The sequence below is a fragment of the Biomphalaria glabrata genome, chromosome 1 (assembly GCF_947242115.1).
Source record: "Biomphalaria glabrata chromosome 1, xgBioGlab47.1, whole genome shotgun sequence".
Classification (NCBI taxonomy): domain Eukaryota; kingdom Metazoa; phylum Mollusca; class Gastropoda; family Planorbidae; genus Biomphalaria; species Biomphalaria glabrata.
Window position 1 is genome coordinate 50524298 of NC_074711.1, and position 12786 is coordinate 50537083.

The window sequence follows — 12786 nt, forward strand, 5'->3', positions numbered from 1 at the left end:
CCTGTACCGCTACACATGAGACTCAGAGAGAGGCTCAGCTCCTCCCATTAAAGGGAGTGAGTTTGATTTTTTTTTTTTTTGTGTTTGGTTCTCATCAATGATATTAAACTCTAAAGAAAGCCAGTATTTGTTATCTTTATAATATGGACAGTCTGTAGTAACCACTCTGAATTACTGTTGGTTCTGGCCACAATTAATTACACGCGCTGTAATGTTAATGGAAATTCTTGATGTCTGTTAGACTTTGATAGCAATAGTAGGCCTATATCAATTCTTCTACTTTAACTTAACAATTAGTAGTTAAACTTTGAAAGCAAAAACAGGCCTATATTTTATTTATTGTTCTACTTTAAGATTACAATTAGCAGTGTGGTATTTGAAAAGGTACTAAGCTATTTTAGATATGGGGTCCAAATATAACAAGAGAAAACAACAATTTTGCAACACATTTATTTAGAATCTTGAGAATTTGAGTTCAGACACATAAACATGTCAGACTAAACCAGCAGGCAATAGAAGACAAGGAATGTCATTTATGTTGTAACACTCAACTACAACTTGATGTCATCTTTAGCATTAACAGTTCTTAGTGTCATTCTCAATCTAATCCCAAATCCTACCTTAACTTCACCGTAGCGCTAATCCATTAAGTATTGGAGTTAAATTTAGAGAGCGAAAGAGAAGGGAGAGGAGTGAGAGAGAGAAGGGAGGGGAGTGAGAGAGAGAAGGGAGGGGAGTGAGAGAGAGAAGGGAGGGGAGAGAGAGACACACACAGAGAGAGGACGGGGAGAGAGAAAGAGAAGAAGAAGATATGTCTTAGAACGAGACAATGAAATCACGTGATTGCAACTAAAAAAAAAAAGAATCATTAGAACAAACTTTGTTAAAGTCACTTCACATCTGTCAGGAATGTTTGTTTGATAACCTGCAGATTAAAACGTTGGAATCCTATTCTCTAGCATTCAATCCTAGTCCGACATTTCAACTGAACTGAACATTTCACATTTCGATCTACCAGCATTGAATATTTGTTTACGTGTTCAACATTTTAATTTTCCCATGACCCCTACAGTCTTATAGTTCTGTAGCCATCTCTTACTGTCGCTTCCTAATGTCAACTGTCACAAATAATAGTCTTATGTCAATAGAAACTGCATGACGCATGGCTACTCTGTGTCGCTGACATGTGAAGGTCTTAATGCTTTGTTTTTCTATTGATTAAATAAATCCGAGAGATATTGGTTACTTTAAACAGTCGACATTTTTAATTAAAATTATTTCAGCAATTAACAGTCCTGCACCTTTATTTAATGCTGCTATGTATTACCCCCTTTTTTTTTTTTTCATTTTTACCAATATATAAATTAGCGAATCTTTAGTCAATAGCGACTTTATCTTGTCATAGATCTACTTCGCATGAAATGCACTTCTATGTCTCTTTAAAACCTATACACTCTTGGTAAACCTAGCTAACAGAGTTATCCACACTGCGTGGATTGTTCGGTGACATCCCTACTGACTCGTTCACTTGGTGCCAGACGAGACCAAAGTGTTGCGCTGTGACGTTCTCTGTTGTAGCTTGTCTGGCCCTCACACTGTCAACGAGTCTGGGTTTATCATTGACTCTGTTAGCAGTTGTTTGTATTGAGAATATTTGGAAGTCAGTTGGTTCATAAATAATATTATTGTTGGTCATTAAACTCTTCATGCACAACAGCTGACATACTTTGAAGTGTTCAATCTATTAAATAGATCTCAAAGCAAAACCTTTACAAGCCCAAAAACACAAAGGAAAAACTGTTATTACTTTTATAAAAACAAAAATATGTCTATTATCAATGTTGCCAGATTTATTATTCAAAGTGCTCTACTATTAAAAAATCATATTATAATACTTTTCTACTAGGCTATCGGTTCTGATGCTATTATATTCCCTAAGACAAATAAACCTAAAAGAACGGTAGGACTTTTTATTGTGGGTAGGTTTTTTTTTTCCATTATTAACTTATTCGGCGAATCCAAGGTAAGGTGTTGATATTGTTACATCTATACTCGCTAGTAATAATTGGTGGCAGTGAAAACTCTGACTAGTCATTGAGCTTTACTTTGAATGTTGGCAAAGTTGGCAAACATTTTTACAAAGCTTATATTAACGCACTCTGTCTATCTGTCTGTCTGTTTGGTTAAAAAAAAAAAAACAGTTTTTTTTCTCCCATTTCCCATTCTCGGATCAAGTTAAAACTTTGCACAATTATTCATTAAACCTCACATGACACGAATTAATAGAAAAATTTAACCAATTAGTTAATTAATTGTTGGTGATTAATTATTTTGTTTGAAATCGAAATAAGGGGAATAAATGCTACTTAGTGAGAGATGTTTGTTTATATGGATTTAATCCCCATATTACCCTACGTTTTGATACTATCTACTTAGATTCCCATTCTTGGATCAAGTTGAAAATCGGCATAATTGTTCATAGGCAATGACAATACACGAATCAATCCAAAAATTAACCGTTTAGTTAATCATTTAGTACTAATTAATTAATTTTGTTTTATATAGCTGAAACCCTGTAATTTTCCGATAAATTGTAGTAAATTAGCGGTTCTTTATTTTAGATTAGTTTTGTATTTAAAAAGTATTCTTTTTTTTCTATTGCTTGTTAGAGTATTTAATCTATTGTGTTTATGTTTTGGCTTCTGTTCTTTGATATCCTGTTCACAGTATTAAACACAGGACATTGTTGTTACACTAGTATACGAAATAAACCCTTTAATCAGAGCTACTCATTGAAATCATTTCGTTCAAGGATGACCGTATGATTGCATGGTATTTGTTTCCCTTCCTATTGTAATATAGCTGTTGCCTTGTGCTGCTTTTATATTACATTCTGAAGGAACTAATCTTGTTCTTCATACACACTTTGGTATGGCCTCACACGTTGTATAGGAAGTTTTATTTGATACTTATAATATATTAAATGTTTTGCTTGATATTAATAATATATTAAATGTTTTGCTTGATGCTTATAACATATTTTGCTCTGGCTGTTGTATCTCATTTCAATCACATTTTCCCAACAGTTCCCTCCCCTCTTCCTTTTTTTTTTCTTTCATAGTTTAATAAAATTGCATTTTTTTTGTGTTAATTCTTCTTAATCCTTCAATTTAAACACATTCTAAATCTAATTCCATCCTATTGTCTAAGCATGCTGTTAGAACACAAGATATGCAGAAACACAAAATACAGATTGCCAAGCACACTGTGGACTTTCATACAAAACAATATATAGGCTAGGGCTGTAATTGCTGTCTTTAGATTGCCATTATTATTATCATTGCATTTAGTGATTATCTTTAATTCCTTTTTTTTTTTAAATTCAAGTCTAATGGTTTTTAACTTTTCAGAAATCGTCTGCTACTCCAACTTTTTCAACCATTTGATGTTAAAATAACGTTGTTGTTGTTTTTTTTTATTGACTCACTGGAAATTGATTGAGTTTTTTTTTAAATGTTGACATCAATTTTTAACAAAGCGTTTCAATATTCTGTCTAGAGACTGTAATTTAGACAAATGTCGTGTATGTTGAATATTAAGTCTATAGGACTACTTTTTTTTCAGTCTTTATTGGCTCTAAATATTTCATAAATCTGGGGAGCCCCAAAACTTTGTTAGATTCTATTAACTGTCAATTTAAACAGTTTGAAAATAGAAAATATCATTAAAGCTTGTGTTTTGGTGGCATGCTGAGACTTTCCGACGTTGGCTTTGAACCAAGAGACACCACAATAACAACAAAACTCTCAGACTATAAGATGCACAACTTCACACCTCGGAGTCAAACTGTGGACTAAAATATTGATGATGTCAAACACTTGCGGTGCCCGGCAGACCCCCACGTCGTCTGACCGCTGGTGAGTCAATAGCGGTAAAAACTCTGGGAGGGAATCAATAGACGGGACTGCTTGAATACTCGGCTCTAAGTCCCTTGATGACCGCTTTAAGATAGATATGTTCCAAGCCAAACTTACCTCATAGGGTGGGCCTAAAGCCAGCTCCTCCCACCTCTGTGATTTCTATTGGTGGACTGAGTCAATGACTTGAGGTTTAAAGTGAAGTGAGCAGTCTGGGATTAAAGTCAACTCACGCAGTTTACAAATCATTAATTTCTAATCTGTGACAGATTTATCTTCTCTTTCTTTCCTTTTGTTCTAATCTTAAGCTCATAATGTGAATGGATTACTAACAAATGAAATTGCGTTAACACAGCAGTTGAGGTAGTCACACACACACATACCAAGAGAACTCCCACTGAATATAAACACATACGTAGAGAGAATAATGAATTAGGGACGTAAGTGAGACAAATATAGAATGAGATAAGGCAGAGAGAGAGAGAGAGAATAAGAAGAGAAAGAATACAAATATATTAATATCGGGGTATTTAGCCACTATTAAGTATTATTCACTTTCAAAATTCATTTGCTTACTGATGTTATATTGAGAGTTTGGATGGCCAAGATTGCTATAAAGTCAATGTAAAGTGAAATGTTGGGTTTTCAGTTCCCCCCTTCCCCATTTTTTTTAAATGCTTGATATTTCTCTTATTGTACATTTAATGTGTCAAACTATTTTTTTTTAAATGCTTGATATTTCTCTTATTGTACATTTAATGTGTCAAACTATTTTTTTTTAAAACAACAAATGTGTAGAACGAAAGACTATGTTACTTTAACTCATTGCTTACAGACAAAATTAAGATGCCTTTCATATTTATAAATAATGGCTAAAGTCCAACTTCTACATACTCACCTATTCAATGCTCTATTTAACTAGTTGGTTACAACTCTACAGGTAGGTCTAAATATACACGTAGCTTCTATATATGCATGTATGTTTTAACCGAGATCCTTAATGATAGTTCTATATTCACATTATATTGACTATACCAAGTAAAGAATTAGCCTATTAGATATCAGTATTAGTATATCTTTAACTTTAAATTATCTATTATCTTATCTGTGATGTAATTGTAAGCTCTGCTTCTAGCGAAACTCTTAACGTAGGCTCCATTTTGGCTCTATGCCATATGTATAGGCCTACTTACAAAATGTATCTCTCTATGTACGTTGTACCTCTAAGGGTAGAGGTTTTATTGTTTCTTTGTCATGTAGATAGATGATGGAGAGACGGCCTAGAAATGAAAATATGTGTGCGCGTGATTTACTTTAATTGTCACTTCTGCATATGTGCAGGCCTGTACTACACCACTTGCAACTTTTGACAGACATCAGCCTTGCTACATCATTACTTCAGTCCAAAGATACAAATTCTTTAACCATTTAAATGAAATTTTTATAATCAGAGATATTCTTGTAATTAATCCGGTTGAGTAGCAACATTGTAGGCCTATAAGCATTATTCACTACATTTAGTAACTATTCAAAATCAGAAGAACTGTGAGTCAATGACGCTATCTATGTTTTCATCCAATTATTTTTTTAATTTATTTTTTTTTAATTGCCAAACATTACCTAAAAAAATGTTTAAATATAAAAATACCCAATTATTGCTATAGAAATACTTCAATAATGGCTGGTGAAGTCAGCCAGAGATTTCCACAGAAAAATATTTGTAAAATTTGCCCATTCAACACTTTGAATGAAAAGATTTTAAAGATGCAAAATGTACAGAGCAAAATGTACAGAAGTCTTTTATTGTCATATCTTAGTAATCACAATGGTTTCTATGAACAAAATAACACTTTATATATAAATTGAACATTAATATCATAGCATACAAAATAGAAAATAAATGTATGTAATGCCAGGTTTCTCATATAAAGAAAGGTCATTTTACAAAATGTAATATCATTAGAGATAGAATGAGATAATAAGTGATGGAAAGATCAAAACACTTAAGTGGATGAGACTTTGGACAGGTAGAAATTGGTCTGTATAGAACATCTGAGGCACCTCAGTTGATTTGGGAAAGTTGAAAGAATTTCAGTTAGGCCAGAAAAATTTAAAATCAAAAACTTTTTGGTGAATTCTAAATCAATCAATTAAACTGCAAAGCTCTTTCATTGACATTTTATTTTCCAATATATGATAAAACATTCCATATAAAACATTCCATGTTTCCAAGATGAACTTTTTTCTTGAAATAAGCATTGATTCAAAATTAAATATCTAATAAACAGATAGACTAATCAGTTTAGTTTAATTAAATATCTAATAAACAGATAGGCTAATCAGTTCAGTTTAATTAAATATCTAATAAACAGATAGATTAATCAGTTCAGTTTAATTAAATATCTAATAAACAGATAGACTAATTAGTTTCATTTAATTCAATTTTCTGGTTGTAGCTGGTAGTTGATGACTAGCTGTATTGTTTATCCTGGAGGAATTATTTTTTGCAGTGTAACTTCTTGGAGGAACTTGAGGAGGCTGGGGAGTGGAAGGTCAAATATTTGTCTGAACAAAAACAAAATAAAGAGGCAAATAAACTTGTTACAATAATACTTTTTTTTTTTGCTTTCACTGAGTCTGAACATTTTTAGGTTAAAAGTTGTTTATAGCCTTTGATTTTTTAAATTTACTTCTAAAGTATTAAAGTATTTTCCACTCTAAGATCAATGTTCCAAACATGGAACAATTATTTCTAATTCAATAAATTTACATTTTACATATATACAAATCATCATCTTCCATTTGTTTCCAGAGAGTAGATAAGTAAAGGTTAAAGAAAACAATTTCTCACAGTGTTCTCCATTTCAAAATAAGTCTGGGAACCAATCAAATCAGAGTAGTCACATTCCCCAGAGTTCTGAGTATGAAAGAAAAAAATATAATTAATGGAAAAATGTAATATATAAAAATAGAATTTTAAAATAAAAGTAATAAAAGGAATTTTGTCTAACAATTGTGCATTAAACATAATAAACATTGTAAGAGCAGGCAAAGTATATGATAGCACACAAAATATATGTTCATACCATGGTCTTAATTAATCAATTAATCATTACATATTGAATTTACATCAAAAAGTTGGATTTCATTTAGTGATTGATTGCTAAGGGTACAAATTAGCATAGCTACTATGCAGTATATCTTCTTATCTTATTGATTACAGTTACTTCAAAAAAGAAGATGATTACATCTGAGATAGAAATGGAATCTATACGCTAATTTAAAATGAATAGAAATAGTACTAAATAATTCCCATCAACTGGATTTAATTTGCATCAATATTATATTAGCCTGACCAATTCTTATTTGCCCTTCGGTTATCCATTGGATGATCCAAGGATTAGAAAAATTAATTCAAATATTTGTTAAAAGAAATAAGTGGTCATAATTCTTACCTGGCCACATGGAACAGTCAAACAATTTGGCCAATTTGAAAGCTTATTCTGGAAGAAAAAAAGAGATCTAGCTCTACAAGTTTTAAAAACAGCTTTAATGTTTTTGAGTATCAATAACTAATGATAAACACAAGTTAAACAAAATAATGAATTCATTAAAATAGTTGGTAATGTTTCTAATGTGGAATCAATTTAACTCAAGGAAAATGATAAAGCACTGAATTCAGGTATAGTGTTTGATTACACAGGCAAATAATTTAAATTGATATTTGTAATATAGAAACAAATAACAGACTTTATTGTTTTATGGGAGAAGGATAACATAACAGAAAAAAAAGGTAAAACAAACATTAAAATAAAAGTTTCCATACCTTTTTATAGAATGAGACTAAGTCATGAAGAGAGCGGTGAATTTTTGTTTCTCCAATGATAATAAATTTTCTGTTTTTGAGTTGCTCTATTATATAGTGGCGGCACCTGTTTTCAGCCCTAAGATTAGAATATTTCATTCAATAAAACTGGACATGTTGTTACCAGTATATTTTATAATAAGGGGATCAATATGTTAATTATTGCTACTTGTGAAGTAACTTAGTCACCTTTTTTTTTACTAACAATAAATAAATCTTTAAAAAGACAAAGTCATTAAAACCATAATTGTGGAAATTGTCATTAAATAATTTAGTCACTTACTTGAAAGATAATGTGTAACCAAATCGACTTTCACTGACTCGAATTAGAAAACATCCAATGAGTTTATTTGCTAGCAGTTTCTCTGCATCTCTATAAAATACAATTAAAACATTATTGTACTAGCCCTCGCTTACTGTCAGACTCATACATCAATGAAACCTTGGTCAGGCATTCCATGCATTCTATGCCATATTTGAAAATAAAAACATTTTTTGTTTATTACTGCCATGGAATGCAACTACAAAAATGGTTGATGGTACATTACCTTAATTATGTTTATTTGAAATTTCTATTGTATAAAAATATTATCACTACAAAATAATGTTTTATTATGAATGGTAGGGATAAAAAAAGAAAATAGATTGATGCGCTAAAGAAGTGTAGATATAAATAAGAAAAAAGAGCTATTTGGGAGACAAATCAAAGACATATTGAGACAACTCCATATTATTAAATGAAGAATAATGGTAAAAAAAAAAAAGTACAAAAAATATATAAATAATATACAATTTGAAAAATGATGAAGATCAGAATTCCAAATTATTATTAAAAAAAAAAAACTCACTATACTTTCCCCCATAGCAAAGTGTGGTTTTAGCTAGTATTATTATAAATTCTTGAGTTCATATTTAACTGTAATAAAAGCTTATTAAAGCTATAATTACCTTCTGGAAATAATTCCATGAAACCAATCTTGAAACTTGTCTTTTTGATTGTCTCTAACATTATGAATCTGGGTTTTTCTAAACCATTCTTTTAGTGAAAGTTTTGAGTCAGCAGGTCCAAACTTGGCTGAATTTGGAGGTGTTGGTGGAGCTGGTATATCGTCAAGAAATTCAACCTAATTTGTGGTCAACATCAATCATTTGCATTTGTTCAAGATACTAATTACCACTTTATAAAATCTATAGGTATATATATAAAAAAAAACATGTCTTAGAAACTAAATTTTTTATTATGTTTTAAAATTCTCTAAATGCTTATTGGTCCATTTTTTAAAACAAATTTAACTTACATCTGGCGATTCATCTGTGAAATAAACAATTGACTCTGTACATTCACTATTAGTATTATATACACTCTTACACATATACACTTGAGCTATGAATATATTGTAGCCTACATCTATAAAATTTTTGTACTTAATAGGTAAGTATTTCCAAACATTTGTTGATTAGTGCAACCTTTTAAAATGCAAATATACTTTGAAATCCCTAAAACTTATTAAATGCAAAAAGTATGTTTTTCAAAGATGTATACATTTTATGTTTATTTTCAATATCAAATTTTAAGAGCTTTTAACCTACATTAATGTTTGTTATTTCTGGGCTTTGATTCATGAAGAGGTATGTTAATTGTATCGAAAATTAATAAATTAGGATTGTTAAGTTGGACATTACCATATTTCATTTTATTGAAAAGAAGAATAATAGCTATGTTGAAATGAAATATAGTTTACAATGGTGCACAAATCTATTCTTAACCTAATAAGCAGCCAAGGACTTAAAAGCATGTTTACCAGTTGCAAGACAAAATACTTTTTTAAATTATAGTATGAGTTTTTTTTATCAGGTTTCTTATCAAAGTTTTTAATATGTTAAATACTTAGTAGCATATTTTATAATCTCTAAAATGTTAGACTAAACCAGGCAACTAACCAACATCTCAATGAATGATTCCTACAATGATCAAAAAATGGTGTATCAACTACCCAAAATACTATGTATTGTAAAAAAAAAAAGTTGCAGGTCATTTGTTAATATGTTTAATACTACATAGTATTTGTTGCTTTACAGTTGATTTGTTACATTTTAGGGAACAAAATTATTGAAGCCTGTCATACATCATTTGAAACTATTTAACAAAACCTTGCTGAACCATTATCAACTTTGAGCAGACTACTGGAGTTCTTCCAGAACACACTTTGGGTTGTTTTTAAAATAATTTGCTAGTGTTTAAAAATATGATTAATTACCTGACTTAGCATTTTGTAATTCAACAACCTCAAACACGCTCCTATTGTCTGTCTTGGAAATAGTTGCTACAGATTTTGGAGGTAACTCTGTATACCTTCCCTGCAAAATGTTTGCTTTCATTGCTTCTATTTTTTCTTGCTCTAGTTTAGCTGCCAGAATCTTTTCTTTCATTTTCTTGTATCTTCCTCTTTGCACAAAGCCACGCACAACTAAAAGTAAAATGATACTTCAAATGAATTATAAGTTTGAGAATCAAATTTTGTGGAATTTTTTTCATTAACTTCTAGGCACTGGTTAAAGTGAAAAAAAGGATTTATTTGCAAACACCAGGGTAACCCTAAGCTACCCCTAACTCTTACCCAAACACTTAACCTAATTCCTAACTCTAATGATTACACTAATCTTTCCTCGCCCTAACCAGAATCCGGTTTTCTTAAACTAACACTAATCTCAACTTAAATGGTATGGAAGCCTTTAATATGTATATTACCTGGGTAAATTAGAAATTCTAATTCTCACCTCGCTGCATGTGAACTACTGATTTTATTCGTTCATCTAACATTTGAGTCAATTTTTCAACATGTTTGAACTTCAGAAAAACTTTTGATTCGCTGTAATACAAAAAAAAAATTGTGTAAAGAGAAGTTAAACAAAGTAGAAAAACAAAGGATAGCCAATAGCTTAGACGTTGTTAAATTTGTGGGCAACATGTAAAATTATTAGCACGTAAAATATTATACATGCTAAATTATTATTTTAATACAATCTATATTAATTAATGCAAAGGCATGGTGGCTGAGCAGTAAAGCGCTTGACTTCTGAACTGAGAGTCACGGGTTAGGATCCTGGTGAAGACAGGGATTTTTAATTTCAGGATCTTTGGGTGAAAGGGAAACTTTACTTTAACTTTGTATATAATTAATGCAGTAGTTTTGTTTACATACCCTATACACCAACCACTGAGAAAACTTTTTTTTAGAATTGTGATGCAATTATCTACTGTTTCTTTCATCTGATAATCAGATAGTATTTTGTACCTGAAAAAACATTCATTGGTTATTAGACAAAAAAACAAGATACTATATGCCATAAATAAATGTTGGTATTTTGTTAATCAATTGCCATATTACTTTTGTATAAACTGGCTAAATGTAGGTCGGACTGCAAACCCTCGCCGGCGGATTTCTATTGTTTGTAGCATTCCAGTATACAAGAGCTGTAGAAAAAAATAAATTTTTATTTATCCAAAAAATGTTTTAAAAAGTGTCAACATTTAATTAAAAGTCAAAACTCTACTAGACTCAACATGAATTGAAAAAATTAAATAAATTGAAATTAAAAATAAATTGATTCTAATGAAAATTAGATTATTGGTGTTAATGCTTAGGAGAGATGACTGACACTTTGCTCTGTTGTGTGTTGTGATATGTTATAATACTTTCTATACAAAGGTTGTAAAAATGATTACAGTTATCTTTTCTGTTTTGTGATTTTCTGTAATATTTATAAATTTAATTCATTTGCTTCGGTATATCCTTCCCTTCCTCCTCAGCAGAAATAATTAATTCTAAAAACTGACAAGCTAATACAATGTAGACTAATATTATAAGAATGTAGAAACATTAACTTTCAACTAACTTGGTTTCTTAAATATTCTGGCTCAAGTCTCTCAGGTAACTTTTCATGATTTGGTTTAAAGCACCTAATAAATATTGGACTGGAAGCTGTCATTCTTTCCATTAATATGTTTAAAGAGTTCTGCGGACACAAAAAATTAAATAAACTTTAAAAAACAAAGTTTACCCAAAAATGTAATATATATATATAATATAAAGTGACATAGAAATGAAGATGACATTGTAGGACAAGCCATGCAATTAGTATCAACAGTTTAAAAAAGTAAAGTTCCACTTTCAGATTTTGTGATCTATAGGGCAGATGATGTTAAGGTGATCTGTTTCTTTAGCCAATGGTTAATGAGCAGGGTGTCATGTGGCCAGCACAATGACCAACTGCCTTTACTTTCCCAACTTAAGTCAGGTACCCATGAGAGTTGGGTGGACTCAGGGGTGCCTTAAAATCCCAAAATTCAAAATCAGTCTTCACTGAGATTCAAACCCAGATCCACAGGTTTGGAAGCCAAGCGCTTAACCACTCAGCCACTGCGCCCTCCTCAACAGTTTGCCTACAAATATTTGTTTCATCTCTTACTTTTCTATTTTAAATTATATCAGCTGATCAGAGATATGTTTTTAATCAACAATATTATAATTCAAAAGTTTATAATCTTTTCTTAAATAGACTTCATTATTCTCTGTATTTTAACCAAACTGTATAATTTAGAATTTTATTTCAACAATGAAGCAAAGAATGACTTGATGCCTTACTTTAAACTGTGTCCCAACAGTTAGTTTGTTAGCTGTTGTGTCCATAGCTATCGGAGTTTGCTGAAATACTTTCTAAAGCAAAATAAAAAAAAATAGTTTTCTATTCAAAAGTTGTCATTAATAATTTCACTATAAAGTAAGTAACGACAAAAATGTATGAATATTAATGTGTGAGTATTCTAGTCTCTGTTGAACAGCAGCACACAAGTTACAAGCAGAGATTCAAGGGTTAAACTTCTTCAACTCAATTCACAGAATAACAAATAACAATTTTAATATTGAAACAAAATAGAAATCCAAGTTAGTAATTACACTACAAACTGACTGATTATTAAACTAGTAGACCAATATAGCAAAT

General features: G+C 30.7%; 1 protein-coding gene across 5 annotated transcripts in view; it reads right to left on the bottom strand.

Moving 5' to 3' along the window:
• Positions 1-5700: 5700 nt before the first annotated feature.
• Positions 5701-12786, bottom strand: part of LOC106066414 (myosin-IIIb-like) — a 45807-nt gene continuing 38721 nt past the window's right edge. For 3 of the 5 annotated variants that reach the window (XM_056041911.1, XM_056041927.1, XM_056041938.1), the window contains 13 exons: positions 12429-12500; positions 11680-11799; positions 11172-11257; positions 10986-11078; positions 10561-10652; positions 10041-10250; positions 9081-9094; positions 8731-8906; positions 8066-8155; positions 7744-7861; positions 7373-7420; positions 6769-6834; positions 5701-6455 (listed from right to left, as the gene is read on the bottom strand). In XM_056041911.1, the coding sequence (XP_055897886.1) occupies positions 6351-6455; positions 6769-6834; positions 7373-7420; positions 7744-7861; positions 8066-8155; positions 8731-8906; positions 9081-9094; positions 10041-10250; positions 10561-10652; positions 10986-11078; positions 11172-11257; positions 11680-11799; positions 12429-12500 (1290 nt within the window). In that variant the 3' untranslated portion in view covers positions 5701-6350. The remainder of the gene's footprint in view (positions 6456-6768; positions 6835-7372; positions 7421-7743; positions 7862-8065; positions 8156-8730; positions 8907-9080; positions 9095-10040; positions 10251-10560; positions 10653-10985; positions 11079-11171; positions 11258-11679; positions 11800-12428; positions 12501-12786) is intronic. The other 2 variants (XM_056041917.1, XM_056041932.1) reach the window with 2 other exon arrangements.